The sequence below is a fragment of the Condylura cristata genome, unplaced genomic scaffold, assembly GCF_000260355.1.
Source record: "Condylura cristata isolate star-nosed mole 26May11 unplaced genomic scaffold, ConCri1.0 scaffold00010, whole genome shotgun sequence".
NCBI classification, from domain to species: Eukaryota; Metazoa; Chordata; class Mammalia; order Eulipotyphla; family Talpidae; genus Condylura; species Condylura cristata.
In genome coordinates this window covers 58562863-58590242 of record NW_004567111.1, presented here as the reverse complement: position 1 = coordinate 58590242, position 27380 = coordinate 58562863, and the positions used below count along the sequence as shown (strand labels likewise).

Sequence of the window (27380 nt, the reverse complement as noted above, 5' to 3'; positions counted from 1 at the left end):
AAGTATGGGACAAATATTGGATGATTACACATTTATGGGTAATATAAGGAAACAATGGATGAACTGACAAAGCAAAATATATATAAACTAGTAAGCACTGATCAACTGACATTACCAGAGGCTAAAGAGGATGCTCGGAGAATGGATTAAGGAAATTAAAGGGATGATAGTATGCTAGTATACATAGCATAGCCACCACCAAAGCATTCATAATATGCCACCATAATCCCTTGTACTCTTTCGCCATCCTGTTTTTGCCCCCCACTCCCCAGTGCCTCAGTTCTGTGGTCTGCTTTCAAGGGTTGATTTAAAAGTTTATTTTTCTCTGACCCTTTGGTTTCTCTATATTCCACATATAAGTCATAGAATCCAGTCACAGAATCCAGTCTATAGAATCTATCTTCTTGGTAGCTTCTGAGTAGAAACACAGAATATTTGTGTATTCTTTTGTAATCTGCCTTATTTCAGTTAGTATATTTGTAAGGTCCATCCATTTTGTAGCATGTATTTGAATTTCACTCCTTTTCATGATTATAACATATCATTATATGTATATACACATTTTTAAATTTACATTTTGTTGATGGACACTTGGATTGCTTGAAACTTTTGACTCATGGACATACTGTCATATGAGCATGGGTGTACAAGTATCTCATTGGAGCGCTCCATTCCTCTTTTGGATGTCTACCTAGGAGAAAAATTTCTGGGTTATATTAAAATTCTGTTTAATTGTTTGAAGAACTACCAAACTTTTCCCAACAGAATCTACATTTTATATTTTAGCAATGTGTAAGAATTCGAATTTTTCCCTGTTCTCACTAACGTTCACTTTCTTTTTCTAATATTAGTCACTTTCATAGGGTATGAGTGATATCTCATTTTTGTGGATCTGATATGCTTTTCTTTAATGGCCAGTGTTGTTTTTTGCATCTTTTTATGTATATATTGATAATCTGTTTATCTTCTTCAGGAAAATATCTGTTCACATCTTTTGTCATTTTTAATTTGGTTATTTGTTGGATTATAGGAGTTCTTTGTGTATTAGGAATAATAATCCCTTATTGGATAAAGCATTTGCAGTTTTTTTCTCCCATTCAGTAGGCTGCGTTATTGCTCTCCCAATAGCATTTTTTGATCTACAAAGTGTTTATTTCCTCCCTCAGTTTCAAAACTGCTGCTGATTATTACTCTCTGTGCTGAGGTTCCCTAATGTGTCCTTTTTAGCTATGTATACTTCTTATTTATAGATGTCTTTAATTTTGAGTAAAAAAATAAAAAGAATACCATCATCTCTTTAAGCTCCTTAACCGTTTCTCCAACCTGCTTCACCTCTAGTAACTTCACTTCAGTTGTCAATATTTACTTTTATTTTGCTTTATCAATTCATCTATAGTTCCTTATATTACTCATAACTGTAATCATCTAATATTTGTCTTGTCTTTCTAGCTAATGTCATGTCACATGATCCCTCAAGATCCTTCCATTTCATTGAAAATGGCATAGCATCAGTTTTCCTTATTACTGAATAGTATCTGGTTATATGTACATCCTCTTTATCCAGTTCTGTTATCACTGGCATGTAGGTTATTTCCATATGTTATTGCAAATAATACCACAATAAGCTTTGTGGTTTGCTGGATCAGAGAGTATACCTTCTTTTCTGAATTTTTAAATATGTATATTTTTAGGTTTTACAAAGTGCCATTGTTTTATCATTATTTTCAAAGTATAGGCTCTCCCCTCCTTCAGAAGCAGTCTCCAATATACACCTACCACTAAAGTCCCCATAATCACCATATCCATAGTCCTGTCTCTCTATCCTGCTTTTGTCCCTTCCACTCACCCTAATGCCTCAATTCTGTGATAATCTTTCAAGGGTTGCTTTAAAAGTTCATCTTTCTCTGACCCTTTGTTTGGTTTCTTTTATTTTACATATAAGTTATACAATCCAGTATTTATCGTTCTCCTCTTGACATAATCCCTTTCATCTCTTTTTATGTTGCTGGCAATGTTATAAGTTTATCTTTTTGATAGTGGAGTAGTATTCAGTTATGTACATGTGCCACATCTTGATCCCCTCATCTGTTTGGGGCACTTAGGTTGTTTCCATAGTTCAGTATTGTAAATAAGGCTATGATAAATATAGCAGTTCAAGACTCCTTTTGAATTAGACCCCTTTTATTCTCCAGGTAGATACCTTGGTGTGGAATTACTAGTCATATGGCACAACCATTTTTGAAAACTGTACAGAGCTTTCAAAAGGGCTGGACCAGTCTGTATTTCCACCAACAGTGTAAGAGGGCTCCATTTTCTCCACACTCTTAACCAGCATTTGCTTCTGAGTTTGATATAAATAGGACTAATTCTTAGAGATGTGAAGTGTTATCTTATTGTAGTTTTGATACATTTCCCTGATGAGAAGTGATGAACATTTTTTCATGTGACTGTTGATCATACATCTATATGTCTTCTTTGGAGAATTGTCTATTTAGCCCTTCTGTGCATTTTTTATTGGATTATTCATTTATTTATGCATACATAATTGGGTTACAAGCCAGAGATGCACGGGCAGTGAGAGGATTTACCAGAGACAGAGTGGGGAATAGAACAGGCAGATTGACGAAGTATATAGCTGAGGGGATCTGTGGGTGAGACAGGAGAGGTCTGCTGTGCCATGTGGGTCACCTCACTGGCCCACGATCGAACTCATGCTGAAGTGGTTGCTGCTAGCTTCACAGTAATGTGTTTTAACCCATTGCAGCACCAGGGAGGGCCCTTGTTTACTTCTAATCTAACTTTTATTATTTCTTCTGCAAACTTTTGGATTATTTGTTGTCCTCTTTCTCATTCCTTGAGATGAGGTTGTTTATTTGGAGTCTTCTTGTTTGTTGATGTCAACCTATATTGCTGTATACTTTCCTTTTAATATTGCTTTTACTGTGTCCCATAAATTCTGGAAGATTGTGTCTTTGTCCTTTCTCTTGTGTCACATAGATTCTGGAAGGTTGTGTCCTTGTCATTTCTCTTTTTGATTTTTTTATTTCCTCATTAACCCAGAAGTCTTTCAGTAGTGTGTTGCTCAGTATTCATGTATTTGAGGATCCCTGATTTTTTTTGTATTTGATTTCTAATTTGATATATTTATGGTCAAAGAATATGTTTGGTATGTTTGGTTATTTCAGGCTTCATGAATTTGTTGATGTTTTTCTTGTGGTTAGTCCTGGAGAATGTCCTGTGTGCACTTGAGAAATATATATTCTGCTTTTGGGGGGTGCAGGACCCATAGATCTCTATTTGGTCCATGTGGCTTAATTTTTTGTTTAAGGCATTTGTGTAATCATTTGCTGTTTTCCTTTCTCCGCATTCTTAGTTTGTGTTAGTTTGACTTTTGTTTCTCTTCCCAAGTAAGCCTGGAATGTTATCAGGGCCTCCTGTCCTGACTCTTGATGGGTTGTTTAGTGGTTATATCTGATAAGCTGGGGCTTATTCCTATACCCAAATTTTGTGGGTCCTGCTCACCTGGCACCTGATAGAGTGGCAGGTAGCTGAGTTTAGAAGCCATAATGGCAGGCCATATTGGCACCTTCTTCATACTTTTAAATTTTATTGACACTTTTTTATGTCTATATATGGTCTGCATTGATTAATAGTCTGTGTGTACCTGAGAAAAAAATATTCATTGTGCTGTTGGCAAAGCATTTTATGTATTTTCTCATATGTGTGTACACACACACAGATATTTACAAATGTTTTCATTATATGTATATAAACACACATGTTTTATATCACAGAAGTGTCTGTTAGGTCTAACTGGCTTTAGTGTTCAAATTCTTGGTTTTATTTTAAATGGTGAAAAAGTTATATTTAGATTAGCCAGCTGAACTCAGTTTAGACAGTCCCAACTTTGTCAGCAAAACCCAAAGCACCATCATCATCAGGAACCAGTTCATCATATATCTTCTCCCTATCAAGTACAGTCAGTTCTTGGCCACATCAATACTGTAGTGATTTTTTATAACCTGTTTGATCTGTTTGATCTTATTGAAACTGACCACCACAGGGAACACACGTGTGTTTATTGTCTTCTGTTTTCTTCATGATTAACTCAGTGGTCAGGAGTAACTTGATAGTAGCGTACATGTCATATTTGTTACTCTTGGAGATGCTCTTCCAAAGGTATTTGGTTTGTCTACAAAGATGCAGTGTTTCTGGCACCTGAAAGGTGGGTGATGCGCAGATCTTTTTCCTATCCCTGTCTTTCTGCACTGCTTTCTTGACACTCAAAGCTTTTGTTTTGGCTTCAATTTTGAGAGGGGTGATAGATCCTTTCTTTACTTTTGTTGCCATATCATGAAAAATGAATATCCTTTAAACATTTATTACTGGGAATGGAGTATGGAAGGAAGTATTGTAGAACTGACTGTCCCTCTCCAGTTCTGTCAGTATCTGTGTCATGTATTTTGTTGCTGTGATATCTGATACATACTTCTATTTATAATTGTTTTTCTTATTGGTGAATTGATTTTTTATCAGTGTATATTTTCATTCATTCTCATAATAATTTCTAACAAAGCCTATTTGAGTTTCAAAACCATTCCAACTCACCTTTGATTATTGTTTGCTATCTTTACTGCCCTTTCGTCTATCTGTGACTTTAAATCAAAAGTATCTTATAGCCAGCCTAAAGTTGGTCAATTTTTTTTAACCCATTGTGTTAATCTTTGCCTTCAATTTGAGATTTTCAGTAATTAAGTCAAATTTTCAGTAATTATTGATAGGACAGTTTCCTGTTTTGGAGTTTGTTCTCTGTATGTCTTATAACTTTGGTCTCTTGTTTCCTCTGTATCCCCGTTTTGTATTTAGTTCATCTTTTTGTAGGTCACGTTTTTCATCATTTACAAATTGTTATTAAAATACATAACAAAATTTACCATATGACCTATTTTTAAATATATAATGTTATTGTAGTCACATTATTGTGTACCGTTTCTCTAGAAATATTTCATTATGTGAATATGAAACTCAGTATCCCTTGAACAACTCATTTTCCCACATTTCTACTTTATTGTTCTATGAATTTGACTACTTAGATATTTCACATAAATTAAGTCAAATAGTATTTGTCTTTACATAATTAACTTTTTTACAAAATCCTGTCAATATTCACCCATATTGTAGCATGTAGCAGGTTCTTTAAGGCTAATATTCCATTTTTTGTAGTTAGCACATTTTGTTAATTGTTCATTCACTGGTGAATATTTTTTCTTCCATATTTTGGTAATTGTAAGTAATGTGGCAGTGAACTCAGGTGAGCCAAATAGTTTTGTGTCATGTTTGATTCTCTTATCTACCTTTGTATATATTAATATATATATTATCATTATACTGGGATATAATATCCTAAGATAGTACTAATATAAATTAATAATTACTTTTAGATTACATAAAATCCTACCAGTAAGCCAAACCATTCCCCCTTATATTTTTAATTGAGCTATAATTGACAATATTATGTTAGCTCCAGGTATATAACTAAGGTTATATAAATATAAAATTATCACCATTAACTATGTAAACATAGTTACAAGAATGCTTATCTTGTGATGAGAATTTTTGTAATCTTTTTACATAACATTTAAGATCTTTCTTTCCAAATCTCAGTACTTATAAAGGTATTATAATATCATATTTCTATATTAGATGTTCATAACATGTGATATATTATTAACTACAGTTATCCATGACTTCTTTATTTTATAATAGAGCTTTGTAACTTTTGATCCCCTCAGCCCATTTTGCCTCACCCTACTATTCTGATGTAGTCTTGAGAGTTTCCCAGGAGTAATCTGAAGCCTGTTTTTATATACAGAATTCATGAGTAGAGCAAAGAAAGAGGCAGACCACTACAGATTGGTAGGTGGCCGTTTTAGTGAACAGGGGAAATTAACTTATATTTGGTGATGACAAAACAGTTTTTCCACCCACCAAAATTTGAAAGTTTAGAGTCACATATACCATCCAGATGGTCTTGACACTCCGTTATTTATCTCAAGGCTGTGTCTTTGAAACAGATTCTGAAAGCAGAGAAAGTAAATAGAGTACATTTTCCGAAGGGAGAAAGTAGGAAGCCAAATGTTGCAGAGGCCTGAGTGTGTAATAATTAAGGGAACAATACATCAGGGAGACAAAACATTTTTCAGTTTTTACTCAGCAGGGAAGCACCAAAACACATCAGACAGCTACAATGAAATCTGAAAGCAGACATTGGTGAAAATATATATGTGGTTGAAGACTTCAACACTCCACTTTCACCAATGGACAGATCAATAAGACAGATAAATCAGAACACAGTCACCCTAAACAACTAAGTAGACCAAATGTATTTAATATACATTTGTAGGGAGCTATGCCTTAAAAAGCTAAATGGATCATTCTCCAAGATCAACGACATACTGGGTTACAAGTATCAACAAATTCATGAAGATTGAAATGATATTAAATATCTTATTAGATCAAAAAGCTATTAAACTAGAAATCAATTATAAAATTAAAGCAAGGAAATCTTCTAATTGATGGACATTAAGCAGTCCATGACTGAAAGACCATTAGGTCAATGTGGAAAACAAAAAATAAATCAAAAGTAAATAATTCAGAGGAAATAATGAGGATATAACCTTCTAGAACATATGGGAAACAGCAAAAGCAATACTAAGAAGGAAATATGTAGCATACAGACCTACATCAAATAACAAAAAAGCGCTTAAAGAAAAAACTTAATCTCTTACCTCAAAGAACTAGAAAGAGGAGAATAAAGCCTAGAAGCCAGTTGAATGAAGGAAATAAAAATTAGAGGAGAAATAAAAACTAAAATATACAGTTGAAAAGATTAATGAAACCAAAAACTAGTTCTTTGGAAAAATAAACAAAATAGATAGGTCTCTAGCTATGCTTACAAAGAAAAAGGGAGAAAACTCAAATAGGATCAAGGGACTGATCATTGACTGGGTGAATTAGTGGTGGGAATTCCCCCAGAGACTACAATCAAGATGAAAAAGTATACATTGTACGGGCCCTCCCTGGTGACTGAGCGGGTTAAAGCACAGCGCTGAGAATCTAAAGCCGCTTCCGCATGAGTTCGATTCCCGCCTGCCCTGGAGGTGACTACATGGCGTGGCAGACCTCTCCTGACCTGCCCGCTGCTCCCCTCGGCAGTGTACTTCGTCGATCTGCCTGTTCTGTTCCCCGCTGTGTCTCTGGTGGGGCCTCTCTTCGCCCCTGAGCCTCTGGCCTGTGCCCAGTTCTGTATGCACAAATAAGTAAATCTTTGAAAAGAAAAGAAAAGAAAAGAAAAAAGAAAAGGTATACATTGTACAAAAACAAAGAATGATGTAAAAAATGTATAAAATAAAGAAATTGATTATTTTAAAAGCCTAAAACAATACAGAACAATGACACCAAAAATGAAAGAGATGTTATAGTAGACAGTGTAGAAATCCAGAGGGTAATGCAATTACTGTAATCATTTATATGCTAACAAGTTCAACCAATATGAGATGGACAACTTCTTAAAACGATACAGTGATCCAAAGCTAAATAGGGAATAAGCAGAACATCTGAACAAACCAATCACTAAGAAATTGAAACAGTATTCAAAATTCTCCCTGAAAAACAAAAGTCCACAGCCATAAGTGAGTTCTGCACTTTTCAAAGATTAACTAATACTTGTATTATACAAACTCTTTCAAAAAATAGACAAAGAACAACATTCAAACATATTTTATAAGAACACTCCAATACCAAACCAAACATATTTTATAAGAACACTCCAATACCAAACCATTGACAACACACACATACGAAAAAATACTGCAGACCAATCTCTTTTTTTTTTCCCATATAAAAAATCTGTTTAATATTTTAAGGAGCTGCCAAACTGGTGTTGTTTTTTTTTTTAATCCCCATGGCTTCCCATCATCAAATCACCTGTGTGCCACCACCATAGTCCAGTGTACTTCCCTCCCCCCACTGTTTTTAATCCCATTCCCTGTTCCACCCCCATAAAATGTCTCTGGTATATAGTTGTTCATTATTAATATTATTTTCTCCCTTCGTCCTTTATACTCCTGCTATGAGTGAAACCACCTGGTATTATTCCTTTTCTTTCTTGCTTATTTTACTGAGCACGATCTTTTCCAGCTCCATCTATGTTGCTGCAAAAGACCTATGTTTTTTTGTTGTTGTTGTTGCTGAGTAATATTCCATTGTGTGTATGTACCACATCTTTTTAATCCAGTAATCTACTTTTAGGCATTTGGGTTGTTTCCATGTCTTTCCAATTGTAAATAAAGCAGCAGTAAACATGAGGTGCAGGTGTCTTTTTGAACCAGTGTTTTTGTGTCTTTTGGGTAGATGCGTAGGAGTGGGATTGCTGGGTCATACTGCTAAAACTGCTCCATTTTTAGCAGTTTGAGGAATCTCCAGGTTTCCATAGTGGTTGTACTCATTTGCATTCCCACCAGCAGTGCAGGAGAGTTCCTTTTTCTCCACATTCGCGCAACATTTGTTGTTGCTAGTTGTTTGAAGATGTGCCATTCTCACTGGGGTAAGGTGCTATCTCATAGTGGTTTTAATTTGCATCTCCCTTATTACAAGTTATGTTGAACATTTTTCATATGCTTGTTGGCTATCTGCATTTCCTCTTTGGAAAAGTGTCTTTTTAGCTCTTCTGCCCATTTTTTGATGAAGCTCTTTAACTTGATCTAGTCCCATCTATTTATCCTTGCCTTCACTATTGTTGCATTGGGTGCTATATCTTCAAAGATGTTACTGAAGTGTATGTCGTGTAGTGTTTTGCCACCTTTGCTTCTAGGTTTTTTATGGTTTCCATTCTTATAGCTAGGTCTTTAATCCACTTCAAGTTGATTTTTGTGTATAGTGCGAGGTAGTGATCTAGTTTCATTTTTTTGCATGTAACTTCCCAGTTTTCCCAGCACCATTTGCTGAACAAACTTTCTTTGTTCCATTGTATCTTCTTTGCTCCTTTGTCAAAGATTAGTGGCCCATAAACCTGTGGGCTTATATCTGGGTTTTCTATTCAAATCCACTGGTCTGTATGTCTGTTCTTGCTCCAGTACCATATAGTTTTGATTATTATGGCTTTAGTATTGCTTGAAGTTTGGGGTTGTGATGCCTCCATTCTCTTTCTTTTTAGTCATCAGAGTTTTGGCTATTTGAGCAGACCACTCTCTTTAATGAACACAGACACTAAAACCCTCAACAATATCTTAGCAAACTGAATCCAACAGTGTGTTAACAGGATTAAACTTCATGTCAAAGTAGGATTCACCCCACTAGCACAAGATTAGTTCAGCATCTGAAAAGCAATACAATTCACCACATCAACAAAAAGAAAGATAAAAAGTACATGATATCAGTAGACACTAAGAAGGCATTTAGAAAGTTCAATATTCACTTTTGTAAAAGCCCTTCAAAGGCATATATGTGGCATTGTTAAAGGAAATAGAATAAGACACAAAGAAATGGAAAGTATCTCCCACTCATGGGTTGGAATAATGAACTTTCTCAGAATGGTACCTTTACACAGAACAATTACAGATTCAGTATGATCTTGATTAAAATTTGGGGTCAGCCTTCAAAAAATGGGCTGAAATTGATTCCCAAAATAGCCAAAACTGTCCTGAACAATAAAAATAGAAAACTCAAGATACTAAACCTCCAGACTTCATACTGTAGTACGAAGAAGTAATTAAAACATCATGATAGTGAACAAAACCAGATAAACAGACAATTGAATGGAATCAAGAACCAAGAAATAAAACTTAAAAATGATATCCACATGCCATTTGAGGCAGTATGGATGGTGCTGGGTAATTCTAAGTGAAGTAAGTCAGAAGGAGAAAGGTAAATATAGGTGGTATCACTAATATATATATAGTATAGAGAAACTGAACTAAGGGTCAGATGAAGACAAACTGAAATCCTTATCCTTGGAAGCTGACAGTGGCGCTGAAGCCTCCAGATGTGAGTGAGTTGTGGGGTGCAGTGGGAGGGTGAGTTGGTAAGAAAAAGAAGGAATAAAGTACAGTGTACTATGGTGGTAGACTTATAAGTGATTTGGTAATGGATGCACTACAGCGGTAATACCTGATTGGGGAATGTGAGGGTTCTTAATGTTAACTCAATAGTAATAAAATAAAATAAAAGCTAAAAAAAATCCCAAAAGAGAAGGCTTCACTTTTCACCATACTTTACCATATTTATTTCTTACTAGACACAGGTTAAATTTCATTTTATACTCCTTGTGTATAATCACTGAAGTCTCTGTTCCTTTAGCTTGGATCCAGTTAAGATCTACGTAGAAATTCTTTGAATGCCAGAAGGTTGGCTGGCATTTGCTTGGTTGCTGTAAATCGTTATTTCATAGAGCTCTGACAGATTGGTTTAACTGATTTCTTATCTTCAGATGGATAATTGTTGCGAAACTGAATATTCATATCATTTCAAAGTAGTACTATATAAATAATTGAGTGATCACAAGGGTTAAAAAGTAACTACAGTGGAGAGATTATCACCCCAATCTATAAGCAAATATTAGCATATTAATGTAAAATTATATCTTTTTGTGTATTACAACTTGAGCATACCAATGAATTTTAGCTTAAAAAAGATTTGATGCTTATCAGACCTGCTAAGCTTCTGGGAAATTCAGGTTGTAAACCCTATTCAGTAGAGAAACAAGTTAAATATTATTATGGTGACAAAACAACATAAATCCAGAAAATAAGGCATTTTGCTGGAAAAAGTGCTCTTTTCAACAACACAGGGTCATTTAAAAAGACAATATTTTTAGTTATAAAAGACTTGCTGAGATAACCAGATATACAGGTTTGGGTTGAATATTGGGTCGGATCAGTTAGGAAAACCTGAATATGATCTGGAAGTACTAATAAGAATACATACTAAAATTTTTTTAAAATACAGTAAAACGCAGGTTATACATATTTGTATGGTCTCATTTTGGTAAAAACAGGAAGTATGCAAAATATGCTTGTGTATAGAAAAAAGATCTAGAATATACACTTATGATATCTGGAGGAATATGACTTTATTGTTACAGCTATATATGCTATTTTACATAGTGCTATAATAAAAGTATTTCAAATATCAATTTATATCTAATTCTGATATTTCATAATTTTATGAAGTGTGTATAATACATAGAACACATATTTCAAGCTTTTATGAAGTTAAAATGTCTTAATCCCTTCATTTCCTAGATAGAGAGCCTAGATTTTTTATTTCTACTAAAGACAATTGAGGAATTCTATAAAAGTGAAGATGGGGAAAATCTGGAAATCCTCTGTCCAATTCACAATCAAGCCTGTGTTGCCAAATTTGAAGATGGAGTTTGGTATCGAGCAAAAGTTGTTGGTAGGAAATTGCTTACTGGTTCTTAAATGGCTTATGCTTTAAAAATGGATAACCATGTAAATTAGACTAAATCATGGACGTGGTAATTGATCTTACCATTTTGCTCTATCATAGGTCTTCAGAAAGCTAATGATAATTTTGGGTGCTGAATCTCTTGACTCCTTTTGGTTTCTTTTTATTTGACTTAGGAATTAACCTTTTTATAAAAATTTTCTAACCTAACTATTTCTAAAAAGCTAAATAGTGCTAAATGACTTGCATTCTACTCCTCCAAAGCAAATACCTTTAATTCTCCAATTTTGGGGTGGTATTGTTTTATTTCTTCTAAATAATATGTAATCCTTCAGTCTTAGCGATTATCTGTTCTTATTTTTATTTGATGATAATTTTGTATCTCCTAGCTCTTTTGTACCCTCCTTAAGTCCCCCATAGTTGTTCCAGTTTTCGTTAAGTTCATATTCTATCTAAATGTTTCACTGCTAAACTATAAAGTATATGTGGGGTTAGTAACTATATTGTCACATACATTTTTTTAAATGTATGCCTATACTTTCTTAATAGTTTAAAACAATTTCCCATGTAAACTTTGCAGACAATCTTAGTGTGACTTTTTTTAACTTCTATTTTCTGCTCCTATTCGACCACAAATTTGTTATTCTGAGATTTTATTTCACTTGGCAATATATTTCATTTTTCTCCTGTATTAGATCCCTTGTTTTCTGAGTCCCACATTTACCACTGCAGTTTACTCCCTTATTTTGGTGAATCTTTTGATTGTTTCCTCAGAGAATAAGGGAAGTAAATTTTGAGTCCTGCCATGTCTTCTGACTCTACTTTTCTATATAATTGATAATTTGCATTTAAAAGGTTCTTTAAATTCTATTCCATATCCATTAATTCATTAAGAAAAACTGCAGCTCCACATAGAGACCTAAGAAATGGTTAAGAATCTAATAGCTTTGGTACAGTTGAGAATAACCTTAAAGCATTAATATCCAATAGAAGCAGGGAGATATTTCCTGGCCTGCTTGCCTTATAGTAACAAATTTCTCTTCAGTTGCTGCTTATACCACTACCATGTAGTGTAGGTTGTTTGAAGTGTCATCTAGAGTATCATTGTTGTTCCACCCTTCACATGTGCCAAGGAGGAGAGAACATCTACCTTTTTTCCATATTAAAGTTACATGTCTTTAAATTTGAATTTTTATGGTTAATAATTTTGTACTTAGGTGAGCTGAGAACAGCTGATGTCAACTATAGAGCTTTTGTATTTTCAAAAAGGCCAATTACAATAGACCTTTAAATGTTGAAGTGTTTGAAACTTCAGAGGGTTTCTTTGTTAGCTCTTAAAATAGAGACTAGATTTACATAGAAGTCTGTCTTTCCTTTTTTACCTTACCCCATTAAAAATGAGTTTAAAAAAATTTATATACTATTATATAAATAGTTTACTGTTAACTTTCACTTTATTTTATTGCCTATGCTGCTTACGCCTTTGCAGAAAAAATGGTGAATCCTGAAAAAAAGTCCTTTGAGATTTTATTCTACTAGCATACACATTTTACCGATGAAATAATCAGGCACAGAAAAATTAAAGTGCTCAGAGTAGTATTTTATAGATACAAACTTACTTAGAGTCATATGCATTTAAGAGATTGGACAATGGTTCTCACTCAGAGTAACTCAATATCTAATTCTCAACTATCTCAAGTAAGGTTCTGACTCAGCGTAATTCAAAATCTAATTCTCAACTGTCTGACATACAACTAACACTTGATAATTATTTGGTTTTTTGTTTGTTTTTATTCACCAAGTCTCAATAGCTTTTGTATTATTGATAATTTTTTAAATTTCACGTTATAAATAATTCTATATTTAAAAAATAAAGTTTGTTGTTGTACATGAATGTATTCTATTCTAGTTGTCTGTAGAACCATCTAAATCCTGTTTCTCTCCATGTTTATGATTTCTGATTTCATAATTTTTTGAAGGTTTGCCAGGACATCGGGAGGTTGAAGTTAAATATGTGGACTTTGGCAATACTGCAAAAATAACACTTAAAGACATGCGTAAAATAAAGGATGAGTTTCTGAATCCCCCTGAGAAGGTGATCTACTTATTGTGACTCATAGGGTTAAAATATTAGCACAGAAGTACAAGTATTTTTAGAAGTCATTTTACCACAGAAGTGTTCAGATACTTGCCATTTTATGTGTTAATAATTTCTGATACAAGACTATAGAAGAGTTGTTAAAGTTTCCATCTGAGGAATAAAATGTATATCTTAACAAATAAGCACTAATTATAAATGTGTATATATATATGCATATGTATTGATGCATGTGTTTTTACAAGTACTTACTGGTGTGCAGGTTTTAACATGTTTTGAAATACCTATATAATCTGGTATCATGTTACAACATGTTATATGAAAAAAAGTTCATTGCAGAAGTACTTTTCCTGTGATCCCATTTATGTTTAAGGATCTATAATGTACACAAGAGAAAGAAGTCTGCTAGAATAAGTGAAAAACTTCTTTGCTTTAGACATCACTGGGTTAAAGGGGCTTATTTTCTAATTCATGTACTCCTCTATCATATTTGAATTACTATTTAGCAATATTTTTTCATTTTAAAAATGAGTAAAATATTAATAGTAAAACTTGAAAATAGAGATGAGCAAAATTCAGAACTATTTGATATGTATATCTAAGATGCATCTTCTAGATTTTTAACAATTACATGATTAGATTATCTGTAATCCTTTTCTCACTTAACAATGTATCATAATTATCTAATTTTTCCAGTGGATACTTGCTGTTCTAGTACCTGAATGTATAGGAATTCATTCAGTCAAATTCTCTGCTGATTCTGATGATTTGCATTTGAATTCCTGTTATAGACTCCTTTGCACAATTATTTTATTCTTTTCTAAATATGCATTAAATTCAAATACAAGTTTAGTTTTGTACAGATGCCCATAAAACTTTCCTTTAATCCCAGAATTAATAATTAGAAGTTAATTTTACTTTCTTAATGGTGCTTTTTTGTTTGACACAGGCAATTAAATGTAAGCTAGCCTATATTGAACCATGTAAAAGGACAATGCAGTGGCCAAAAAAATCTAAAGAAAAATTTGAAGAAAAGACTCAAGATAAATTTATGACATGTTCAGTTATTAGTAAGCCATTTCCATTTTTATTTGTTACTGTATTTGATCATTCATAAGTTTAAATAAGAATATGATTATAATAATTTGCCAGATCTTAGAATTAATTCATTGTGCCATCAGTAAAAGTAATGGGAGATAGCATTACTAATTAGGAATAATTGAATAACTCCTCCTGCTCCAGAGTATAAACTTAGCACACCAGAGAAAAATTAATACTAAAGAGAAATTATGCAACATAATCTCTTGAATACCTAAAGCCAGGAAATAGCCTCTCATTCCTGTTTGCATCAGGGCCCTGCCTCTGGTCTTGGCATGGTAGTTATTAAGATTTAGTTTGCAGGAATATGGAGGGATGGTACATGCCAGATAAATGGTATTTGTTTACTTTTTCATTTGACTTAAGAGCTGTAGGATCTCAGCATTTTTTAAAAAGTGTTACATCTCTGTTTGGAACATTTTGCAACCACAACAGAATGACCACTAGCCTGTAATTTTGTAATGTAATAATTTCTGAAAAATCAAAAATTTAAGTAAAGCCTGATCTGAATTGACACAGGAATTATTGTGGTCTTTACTTCCTTTACAATGAATATTCATGCACCTCACTTTAGGATAGTAACTTGGTGGGGGAGAGACCTGCTGCTTGTTTATGATGCCAGCATTAAATAAACCCCCACCATCCTAAACTTGTTAGCTTGTTTTGCAGTGGGAAAACTACTACCTAGACATCAAGTATTCAATGCCACATGACTTATAAATGATGACATATATGTGATCATTTATTCACTTAATTCATAAAAGGAATTGTTCTGTTTTTAAAGAACTTATTCTGTTAAAGAGGAATATGACTTGAGATATAGCATCTTTAAGCTATAGAATTTTTATATCTGGCTTCCCTACCATGACAGTAAATTAAGACCTTGAGATTTTCTAATGATGATACTGCTAATAATGACATATCTTTTTATTGTCCCAATAGTTGCTACCAGCTATCTAGTTTAAAAGGTATAGGCATAAACAGATCTCAGTGCAAGGAAATGTTACCTAAAGATATTCCTTCCTCATTCATTCAGATGTTTATTGAGAAGGTCTTCTGTACGAGGAACCATAAATAATGATATTGGCACATGAGATGTAAAATTTACCTTTAGTAAACTCCAAGTTTAGTTTAAGACATAGCACTAAAAACAAGCAACCAACTTCTTTTCCAAAAGAAATTAAAATTTAAGATGGTTCATCCTGAAAACAGGGAATTCTAGATTTGTTGTTTTAAATTTTGTATCATTCTTTTTTTGATTACATCATTACAGTAATTGGTTTCTCCCCTCATGTGTAGACACTGTAGTTTGTTACAGTCTAATAAAAGCTGTAAGCTTTTGAGACCAACAGAATGGACCGAGAATTTGAAGATGCTTCTTATGGCTGCATACCCTCTTATGCCTATTTGAAAAGAGAATTAGAAAGACAGATGGCAGGATAGAGAATAAGCATAGTTGTAGAGTAGCCCATATTCCCATTTGAAGAAAGGTCACCTTTTCCCCTTTGAGTTCAAATAACTTTGAAAGGGAACCAGTTTGAGTCATTGTGCTATTTCTTCCCAGGACAAGCCAGTTATTGAAAACCCAAAAATCTAAATAACTCATTTCTTTTTTCCTTTGAAATTTGATAAAACAGTTTGGAAACATAATACTTCCATCAATAAATGTATGTCAATATTTTTTTAATATAAAAGCTTTAAATTGCTTTTAGTTCATTATGGAACAATACATAATAACCTAAAATGAAAATTATTAATGTGCATATGCCTAAATTTTGTTTCCGCAAAATGCTACTTTTACTCCTAGGGACTTAGACATTTGTTTCCATTTTTTAAATTACTCATTTAATATATTTCCAATTTTTTAATTACTAATTTAGTATATCTTGCAACATATTTTTCCCCAAACTTAATGGCTTCACAGAAATTCTGGAAGATAATGTGCTGTTAGTTGAGCTTTTTGATTCTCTTGGTGCTCCTGGGATGACTCCTACTAGTATTAATGACCAGCTAGTCAAAGAAGGCCTAGCATCTTATGAAACGGGGTAAGTAGACCTGTATACTCTTATTTTCAATTCATCTATAACACTTTATTTACAGGAAGGAAAACTGGCATATCATATTCTGTTGGATATCTGCTCTAGCCATAGACGTGGGGATTTTTCTTTGTTTTGGATCAGAAAAAGTAGGCAGTAAAAGTAATTGGAGTCACTAGTTTTCATGGAGAGAAAAATTCCTTTTCTTAGACCCCAGTATACCTTGAGACCAACAGAATAGCCCTAGAATTTGAAGATGCTTCTTATGGCTGCATACCCTCTTATGCCTATTTGAAAAGAGAATTGGAAAGACAGATGGCAGGATAGAGAATAAGCATAGTTGTAGAGTAGCCCATATTCCCATTTGAAGAAATGTCACCTTTTCCCCTTTGAGTTCAAATAGAACTTTGAAAGGGAACCAGTTTGAGTCATTGTGCTACTACTTCCTAGGACAAGCCAGTTATTGAAAACCCAAAAGCTGAAGGTCATAGTGGTGCTAAGGAGGTGTGGGAAGATTTGGAGTCCAGATAAAGCAGTTCTGCCATAGTAGTGACTTGTGCAGGGAGATGGCTCTTGAGGGCTTTTATAAAGAGTATATAACCCACATGTAACTGAGAGTTCATGTTTGCTAGCACCTATACACTGTTTCTGTCAGGGTGACCAAAGAAGTATGACACCCACCAGAAGTCTGCACCAAATGCTCAGTAGTCACCCTAACCACCTTAACCTGGAGGAGATAGAGGAATAGAGAGAGCACCTATCTTTTTGCATTGTAGCTCCTGAGAGAGAAGGGCAAGAGAAAGAGTAAGCATTTAAGTATATTGGGCTAAGTGGTATTTTAATTTTTTTTAAGTTAGAATTATGGAGATATAACAAAATATATAATTCACATTTTTAGGTGCATAGCTACATGAATTTGTTAAATATAGACAGTCATACAATCATTGTTGCAGCCAAGATCTAGGTATTTTCATTATCCCAAAAAATTCTCCTCTTTTACAGTCAGTCCCATCTCTCCATATACAACACTTGGCAGCTATTTACAATTTTTACTTTTCTACCATTTGGAATAAATAGTTATAGGGTATACTGCCTTTTGTGTCTGACTTCTTTTAATAATTATGCTTTTGAGATTCTCCATATTGCTTACTCATATTCCATTTGGTGGATATATAGCAATATTACACATTCACCAATTGGTGAACATTTGGGCTATTTCTGGTTAGGGGAGATTTCATGAATAAATGTGCTATAAATATTTGGCTCTAAAAGATCTTCGTGTAGAAATATGTATGTAGTTGTCTTTTGAGGAAAAAACTAGGAGTAAAATTTCTGCTTATAAGTATACTTTCAACTTTATAAGAAACTGCCAGATGTTTTCCAAATTGGCATTAATTTTTTCATTCCTACCAGCAGTGTAAGAGACCTCTTTTTTAATCCTTTTCTCATGATTTTATCATTTTGTATACATATATTACCATTCTATACAAAGTGTAGTATAATTTCATCGTGGTTAATTTCAATTTCCTTAATGACATTAAGGACCTTTTTAAAAATATTGCCCTTTTTAAAAGTTATGTTGCTTATTATGAAATGTGGTGTTTCTTTATATGTTCTAGATACAAGTCCTTCACTGATTGTGTGCTGTCAACTATTTTTTTTTTCCAATCTGTGATTTAAGTGTCTCAAAGATCAGATTTCTGGTTTTGAAATTCAATTTGACAATTTTTCTTTAATAATTTGGAACATGTGTCATAGTAAGAAATCCTCATCTAATTGAAGTTCATAATGCTTTTCTTCTCTGTAATCTTCTGAGGTTTGTAGTCTCTTTATAGCCTTCTATAGTTTTAGGTTTCATATGTAGATCTGTTATCCTTTTATTTTGTTAAATAGTTTTTTAATATAATTTATTTATTTTTATATACTTTGCATCATTGTTCCTTTCTGTACAATTTCTCTTCTCATGTGTAGTTATCATAGAATTCCCACCATCAATTTACCATGCAGCATTACCATAGTCCCCTGTGCTGTGCTTGCTCCTGTTCTGATCCCTCTCACTTCTCCCTCTCACAAAATACCTCTGATTTACAGTTGCCTGCCAATTTTTCATGTTATTTTTTCCCCAATTTCTTAATTTGGTTCCCCTATAATCCTCCCTGTAAGTCAGAAGGAGAAAAAAAATCATTTCACATATATTTTTTGAAAGTTTTAAATTTACAGCAATAATGAGCAGAAAACAGAGTTCCCTTATACTCCCTCCCACCACACAGACAACTACACTATGAGTCACCGGAGTAACAGATTTGCTAATGCCAGTGAAACTACAGAGACACATAAAAATAACCCAAATCCATAGTTTACAGTAGTGTATATTCTATGGGGTTTTGACAAGTATATAATGACATGCTTTCACTACTATTATTATACAGAGTATTTTCCCTGCTCTAAAAATCCTCTCTGCTCCACCACTTAGTTCTACCTTCCTTCTAACCCCTGGTAACCACTAATCTTTTAACTCTTTATGTAGTTTCATTTTTTCATAATGTTCCATAGTTGAAATCACACATTATATAACCTTTTTAGATTGATTTCTTTTATTTAGTAATATCCATTTAAGGTTCTTCCTTCCCTTTTTATTACTCTTATCAAGAAACTCATTGGCATCATATAACAGCATTGTATTAAGATTATGCTTGTGGCCCTCCCTGGTGGCACAGCGGGTTAAAACACCGCACTAAGAAACTAAAGCCATTGCCACATGAGTTCGATACCTGCCTGCCCCAAAGGTGATCCATATGGCATGCAGACCTCTCCTGACCCGCCCGCTGCTCCCCTTAGCAGTGTACTTCGATGGTCGACCTGTTTCTTCTTCCCATTCTGTCTCTGGTGAATTCTCTCAAAGCCCCTGTACCTCTGGCCTGTACCCAAGTTCTGTGCACACAAATAAATAAATCTTTAAAAAAAAAAAAAAAGAATATGCTTATATAGTTTTATAAGAAATACCATACTGTATTCCAAAGTGGTTATATATTTTGTGTTCCTACCTGCAGAAAATGAGGGTTTCTGTATTTCTCCAGATCCTCACCAGAATTTGGTGGTGTCAGTGTTCTAGATTTTGGCTATACCAATAGATGTGTAGTCACTGTCTCATATGTGTTTAACTTTGCATTTCCCTGATTATATATGATTCAAGGCATCATTTTCCATGCTTATTTGCCATCTGTACACCATCTTCAGTGATGTGTCTGTCTCAGTTTAGACCCCTCTTTTAATTGTTGTTTTCTTATTAAAGTTTTAGTTCCCTCTATATTTCAGAAAGTAATCCTTTATCAAATGTGTCTTTTGCAGGTAATTTGTGTCTTGTCTTTTTATCTTTGTCACATCTTTCACAAAGCAAAGATTTTTCATTTAAATGAAATTCAATTTACCAGCTCTTTCTTTCATAGATCATAGAATGAAGCTATTTTTAAATTTTATTAAGGCTATCAAGAGAAAAAGAAGAACAGCAGGCATCTATCATCTCACTTTAAATGCTAGGGGGACTAAGTCCAAAATAAAACTTCTACAGTAAGCTAATAGAATCTAGAAAAAAGTGTTCTTTGTGATAGTGTCGGTAACAGTGGAAGAAAGAATACACAGGAAGCTACTTTTTAAATTTTAAAACAAAGTTTCCCTGCCTTTAGCACCATCTTTATATATACCCCCCTTAACTATGAATTCAAATATTAAATGAGAATTTTTTAGTTAGGAAATTTTTTAGTTTAGTGAGCAATAATGAAGTTATAAGATACATACAACTCTGCTCTCACTAAAGGGGACAGGGTGGGGGAGATAAACATGTGAAACAATTCATGAATTAGCTAGATGAGAGAGAATACTTTCACTATGTTTGTATATATATATACTGATATATACATATATATAAAATCAAATCATAACTATGTATCCTTCAAATATCTTACATTTTGATTTATCAATTATACCTTAGTGGGCCATGTTGCAGTAAGTATGGTTAACACACAGTAGAAGATAACATTTATATGTCAAATTGTGAGCATGTCCTGAGTTTTCCTTAAAGATTAATCCATTTAGTTATTCTTTTGCCACAAGTTAGAGATACAATTTTGGGCTATAGACCCGTAAGCTCTTTAAATTAAGCAGCCAGTCTAAGTTACTTATGACAGGGTGGCAACACTGACTCTCTTAAAGAATCTGCCATTGCTGTAAGTGTTTTAATTAAAAACATTTACCTATTTTCTTACCTCCAATTTAACCAACCAACTTGATTTTTCTAAAATCAAGGTCATGTTTTTAAAAATTAACCTTTTTCCAGCTAACATTAATTATAATGCTAATTTTAACAGATTTTGTATAATTATGTAAACTAATTTACATAATTAGGGCAAAGAACCAATGATAGATCTTTAATTTTTTTTACCGAAAATGTTATATATGTATATATGTATTATTTATATGAATGAGTCATAGTATCCAGTAACAATGTTAACTGGTAGCTTTTGTACCTTCTGAATCTTGGACCATGTATATATATATATATAACTTTCTCAAAATTGAATAATTTTTTAAGTTATCTTGGAGAGAAATGGTATTTGACCCCCTTCTGCACTGCTGATAGGAATATAAGTAGAAGTGGGAAACTGGCAATTCTTCAAAAGCTTATATATAGAATTTGCCTGTTGACCCATAAATTCTAGGGAGGCAGACGATGCCTTCACACCAGTTAAGCCAAAACAATCAAGAATAAACCCAAAATAATCAAAAGCAGATATACAAACAAATGTGTGCACATATTGTTTATAGCAACCAAAAAATGGAAACAGTCCAAATGTTCATCAGTGGTTGAATAAATGTGTGAGTGTGTAAGTATATTTTTCAGCCTTAAAAATAACTAAATAGGCCCTTCCTGGTGGCGCAGCGGGTTAAGCACAGCATTAAGAAGCTAAAGCCAGTTCTGCATGAGTTCGATTCCCGCCTGCCCCGGAGGTGACCACATGGCGCGGCAGACCACTCCTGACCCGCCCGCTGCTCCCCTCAGCAGTGTACTTCGTCGATCTGCCTGTTCTGCTCCCCACTCTGTCTCTGGTGAAGCTTCTCACCGCCCCTGAGCCTCTGTCCTGTACCCTGGTTCTGTATGCATAAATAAATAAATATTAAAAAAAAAAATAACTAAATATTGGTATTTACTATAACATTGATGTGCCTTACAATCATTATGCTAAATAAAGTAAGTCATATAAAAAAGGTGGCATATTTATAATTACACTTTTCTATGAAGTGTCCAGATAAATCCACAGATCCAGACTTAGATTAATGGGTAACAGGAAGTGAGGGAGAAAATTGTGGGAATAACCTTCTAAGAAAGTTTATTTTGGAGTGATTGAAATGTTTTAGAACTAGATTTACCTAGTTATGCAACCAATTGATTGTACTAAATGCCACTGAATTGGTCAACTTAAAGTATTTTAATATTATATGAATTTCACACAATAATTTTTAAATGTTTTTAAGTCCATTAGCTGTTTTAGTCAACCCCATCACTACAAAATTCTAGCAGACTTTTTTGCAGAAATTGATTAGGATATCCTGAACTTTATTTGAAAATGTAAAACACCCAGAATGGCCAAAACAATTTTGAAATCAAAGAAAGCTGAAAGATTTTCTCTTTTAATCAGAACTTAATATAAAACTAGTTTCCAAGACTGTAGTACTAACATAAAATACATATAGAGCAAAAAATGGAATTGGGAGTTGAGAAATAAAATTTTGTATTTAAAACTAGTTGACTTCGAAAACAAAGATGCCAGTACAGTTCATTAGAGAAAAGGTAGTTTGTTCAACACATGTTCTGAAGCAAATAGATAGCCACAGGAAAAAAAACCAAAACCCCACCATATCCTTACCTCATACCATACATAAAAACTTAACACAAAATGAATTAGTCTTAAAAGTAAGAACTAAAACAAAGAGTTTTTAAATAGAAAATCTTGAAGACTGTTGGTTGTGCAAAGATTTCTTAAATCTCCTTGCTTAAATGCTGCATTCAAAGTACAGACTAAAAGGAAAAAAATAAAATTGATCCTCACAGAAATTTAAAATATGTGTACTTCTAAAGACAGTATTAATTACTTAAAACAGAGAGGGAGACATCTTCATGCAGTAACCATTTTTGCAGTGATCAGGAGAACATCTAATGGAGGCTCTATACCTATAGTTTCAGTTAGAACATGCTAACTACGTCATTCAACAATTTTATTTTAAATGTTTCAATAGCAGTTGTTTTCCACTCATGTTGCTATTGGTAAATAGATTGATGCTTTTTAGCCAAGGAGAAATACTCGTTATTTTTAAAAACTCCAGTAATTCTTCTCTTAGTTTGTGAGTACAAAATATCAATGGGAAATGGTAAAATTATGAGCAAAGTTGATATTTTAAACTGTCTTTAAATACAAAGTTTGACATTTAGTTGTTTTGGATTCACTTTGATGATAGTTAAGAATTCTTTAAAAATACAATTATTTAATTTTAAAACTAAGAAGCAGTGAATCATAGTTCCTACTAGATCTATGCAAATACAGTTTAAAAATAATTTTTGCTAATTTTGTTATTTTTTTCAGATATTCCTGCAAAACTAATTCCAAAAAGCATATTGAAGTATGGGACCCTTCTCCAGAAGACATTATTTCCAATGAAGTAAACAGCTTTAACCCTGTGTCTGCAAAATCTCTACCTAATGAGAATCTTCAATCACTATACAATAAGGAACTCCCTGTACATATCTGTAATGTAGTATCTCCTGAGAAGATTTATGTTCAGTGGTTATTAACAGAAAACTTACTTAACAGGTATAGTAGAAAAGGAAAATATCACATATATCTTTATTCTTTTTTCTATATTTTGTTTCAAATATTTAGAAATCAAACATATAATTTTAAAAGTAGAAAATTTATTTCAGCAAAATAGTAAAAAAACTAGCTGAAAGCATATAATTAGCATGTTTACTGGTGATTTTCACTATATTATAATTTATTCATCCCACAAACATTTATTAAACATCAACAACCTATTTGATAACCAGGCTTCTAAGTATACAGTATTAAAAACATGAACAAGTATTTGCTATCATAGAGCTTAAATTTCAGTAGAAGAAGAAATGATGAATAAAGACACTCGGTGTAACATGGCGATAAACACAATAGAGAAAATAGAAGTAGATGGAAAAGACAGCAGTTTTTAAGGATAGTGATATTTGAAATAGACCCTGAAAAGGAAAAGAGTAAACCATGAGAACATTTGGGATGAGTTCATCTCAGGCAGAGGGAAGAGCTAGTTCAGTTATGTGTGGATATTCAAGGAAAACATATTCAGTTTGACTGCAGTAGAATGAAGATAGTGGGGATAATAGGAAGCAAGAGGACAGAGAATTGTGTGTAAGAAAAGACTTTAGAAAACTAAATATTTTTATTTACATAGTTTAGAAGAAAAGATGGTTGCTGCTTATGAAAACTCAAAATGGGAACCTATTAAATGGGAAAATGATATGCACTGTGCTGTTAAGATCCCAGACAAAAATCAGTGGCGAAGAGGTCAGGTCATCAGAATGGTTACAGACACATTGGTAGAGGTAAGTGCCAAGTTGAAACTGGATAAATGCATTTTGCATATTTTTCCTAGAGTTATTTAATCCAGCTTTTATTATTCTATTTCTGTTTACAAAACATTACTTTCCATAGACTTAAAGTTTTTGTTTTCATAGGTCTTGCTGTATGATGTGGGTGTTGAGCTACTAGTGAATATTAACTGTTTAAGAGAACTTCAAGAAAACCTTAAGACAATGGGAAGATTATCTTTGGAATGCTCTCTTGTTGATATAAGGTAGTTCATAGCTGAGCAAATGTTTTCATTTATTGAATATGATTTAAATAACTTTCTTTTGGGATAGTTTTGTCAATTTGGATATAGCATTCTGAAATTTTCACAGAATCATAAGCTTTTAAAAGGGAAAGATAAAAATTCAGAACACAGGTGCAACCAGACCTCTCCTGTTTAGCCCACTGCTTCTCTACATTTTGATAAATCTACTTTTTCTGTTCTCAAAAATAAAAAGGAGCACATAAATTTTAGTAATATTAAGGAAATAGAGATAGTTGATTATGAAAGGTATCTTGATAGAATCACACTATTAAAAAAAAACTTGAACAACGTAAAATAATATTTCACAAGCTTAGAATTGATTGGAAAGTCATAAATGTATAAATCACCAAAAAGAGTACATTGGAAAGGATTCTCTATGGCATAGTTTGAGCATACTAGAATTCTGTCATAGACACAGAGCAAATTGCATAACAAAACTGATAACTCCACAGTACACATCTCCATCGAAATCAAGTAACTAAAGATTTCCCCTAAGTACTCTCAAACATAAGGTGGAACACCAGGAAGCAAGACCCTGATGGTATCAACCTTATGTGGGAGGATATAGAAAAAGAATGACTGGGATTCAAGGAATAAAAATAGGAATTGACAGCATCATTTCACTGGTGCACACATGCCAATCTGAGAAAAGCAATCAAAACTGAGAAGGGAGTAACACAGATTGCCATTCAACAGTGAATGCAAGAGATCTGTAATGGGCCAAAGTTTCATGGTATTGATATATTCTTAGTAATGTAGCTGTTTGAAAGTAATCTGGAACAGTCTTTCATTTCCCCATGTTGATGGGAACAAAGCCTGATTGGAGCAGTTAAAAGTAGAAAGAGGATCAAGATACCAAAGTACTAGATCATATTTCTCTGTCACTTTGGGAAAACACAAGGAAGAGTCTAGACCTATGAAGCTCAAAAAGCAATTTTGACCCACCCTTTTCTCCCAAAAGGACAGGAAATTTCATTCTTCATAAAACAGCATAAGGAAGGATTACAGGGCCTCCCTGGTGGTACAAGGGGTTAAAGCACAGGTACTATAGCACAAATTCTGTCCCCAGCCAGACACACATGACACAGCAGACCTCTCTTGCCTCATCCACTGTACCCTTCAGCTGTGTATTTCAGTTGATCTGCCTAATTCAAACTCCGCAGTTTGTTTCTGGTGAATCCTCATTCCCTGCACCCCAGTTCTTATATGCATAAATAAATTAATATTTTTAAAATATTTAAATATTCACCAGAGGATGCACCAGAGACAGAGTAGGGAGCACTCTAACCGGGTCAGGAGAGGTCTGCTGTACCATGTGGATCACCTCTGGGGCTAGGTTTCGAACTCAGGCTGAAGTATCTTTAGTTTCCTTAGTGCTGTGTTTTAACCCACAGAGCCATTAGGGAGGGCCAATAAATGATTTTTTTTTTCTTTCCAAACAAAAAAGAACAAGGGGCCAAATAATATCCTGAAAACAATGGAAATCACAAAAAATATATGCTCATTAATATTTTCATAAAAAAAGATAATGTTACTCTATGAAGAACAACATAAACCAAGGGGGAGAAACAGAAAATAAGAATAATTGCAATGAAAGATTTGAAGAGAGAGATGTCAACACTCAGGAAATAAAAATAAAAGAAAAACTTCAGAAATATAGACTAAACTAGAAAAAAACACAAAAATACACAATTGATAATGCTTTAAAAGAATACAATATAGAAATGAGGACAGAATTCTTGTGATATGTAAGATTTATTTTGAGATTAGATTTATTTAACATTGGGAGCTACAAAGGAGTTTATGGCAGTTGGCTCTGCCTCTGATAGTGGCATTGGAGTTGGTATAGGTCAATGGATCCAGCTGTGGAAGAAAAGCTGCGATAGATAAAAATGACTGAAACTAATAAAAACAAGCTAGATTCTGCATATGTTTCTCACTACCCAATCCTGACAACAAAAGGGACCTGCAGAAGACCAGCCCAACTTTAGAACCTAATGTCCCCTCCTGCTAGTGTATTCCAAATCTGGTACATGTTTTAACCCACAGCAATAAAAGAACAGTTATAGCAAATGCTGTCAGCCTAATTCAGGAGACACAGCATAATTCTAACACAAGCAGTGGTATTTCTCCCATTATTCTCCTTTATACCCCTTCGCCCTTTCTCTTCCCTCTTAACCTCAGAAACCTACTTTGTTAGTGTCCTTTAATTTTTATAAGTATTTTACTACAGTGAATTGTCCACTTTAATAAATGTCCAGTGTTTTTCTTTGTCTTTTTGACTTGTTTTATCACACATAGTTCTCTTGAAATCCTTCCATTTTGCTTTGAATGGCAATGTTTTGCCTTTCCTTACAGACTAGTATTCTATTCTATATAAGATATACCACATCTTCTTGATCCAGTCTGAGAGGTGTTTCCATATCCTGATTTTTGTAAATAATGCTACAGCAAACATAGGGCACATAATTCAGGGGATTGTTGGTTTCAAAATCTTAGAAGAGATGCCCAAAAGTGGGATTGCTAGGTTATAGACAATTTCTATTTTTGGTTTTTAAGGTAAATCCAGTTTGCTTTCCAAAATAGCTGTATTATATTGCCCTTCTAGCTATCTTCTTTGGTGAACTGTTCAAATCTGCTGCCTGATTATTAGTTGGGGTTTTTTTTTTTTATTGTTAAATCATATACTTTTTAAAAATGGACATTGGTTATTAGCCCCTTATGAGTTGTGAAATATGTGAGTATTTTTC

The 27380-nt window shown here is 33.5% G+C and overlaps 1 protein-coding gene across 1 annotated transcript in view; it reads left to right on the top strand.

Moving 5' to 3' along the window:
- The window catches only part of RNF17 (ring finger protein 17), a 134328-nt gene that overhangs the window by 45381 nt on the left and 61567 nt on the right, over positions 1-27380 (top strand). Inside the window, exons 16-22 of the mRNA XM_012723193.1 lie at positions 11301-11454; positions 13446-13561; positions 14514-14634; positions 16587-16707; positions 23334-23561; positions 24190-24340; positions 24473-24591. Of these exons, the coding sequence (XP_012578647.1) occupies positions 11301-11454; positions 13446-13561; positions 14514-14634; positions 16587-16707; positions 23334-23561; positions 24190-24340; positions 24473-24591 (1010 nt within the window). The remainder of the gene's footprint in view (positions 1-11300; positions 11455-13445; positions 13562-14513; positions 14635-16586; positions 16708-23333; positions 23562-24189; positions 24341-24472; positions 24592-27380) is intronic.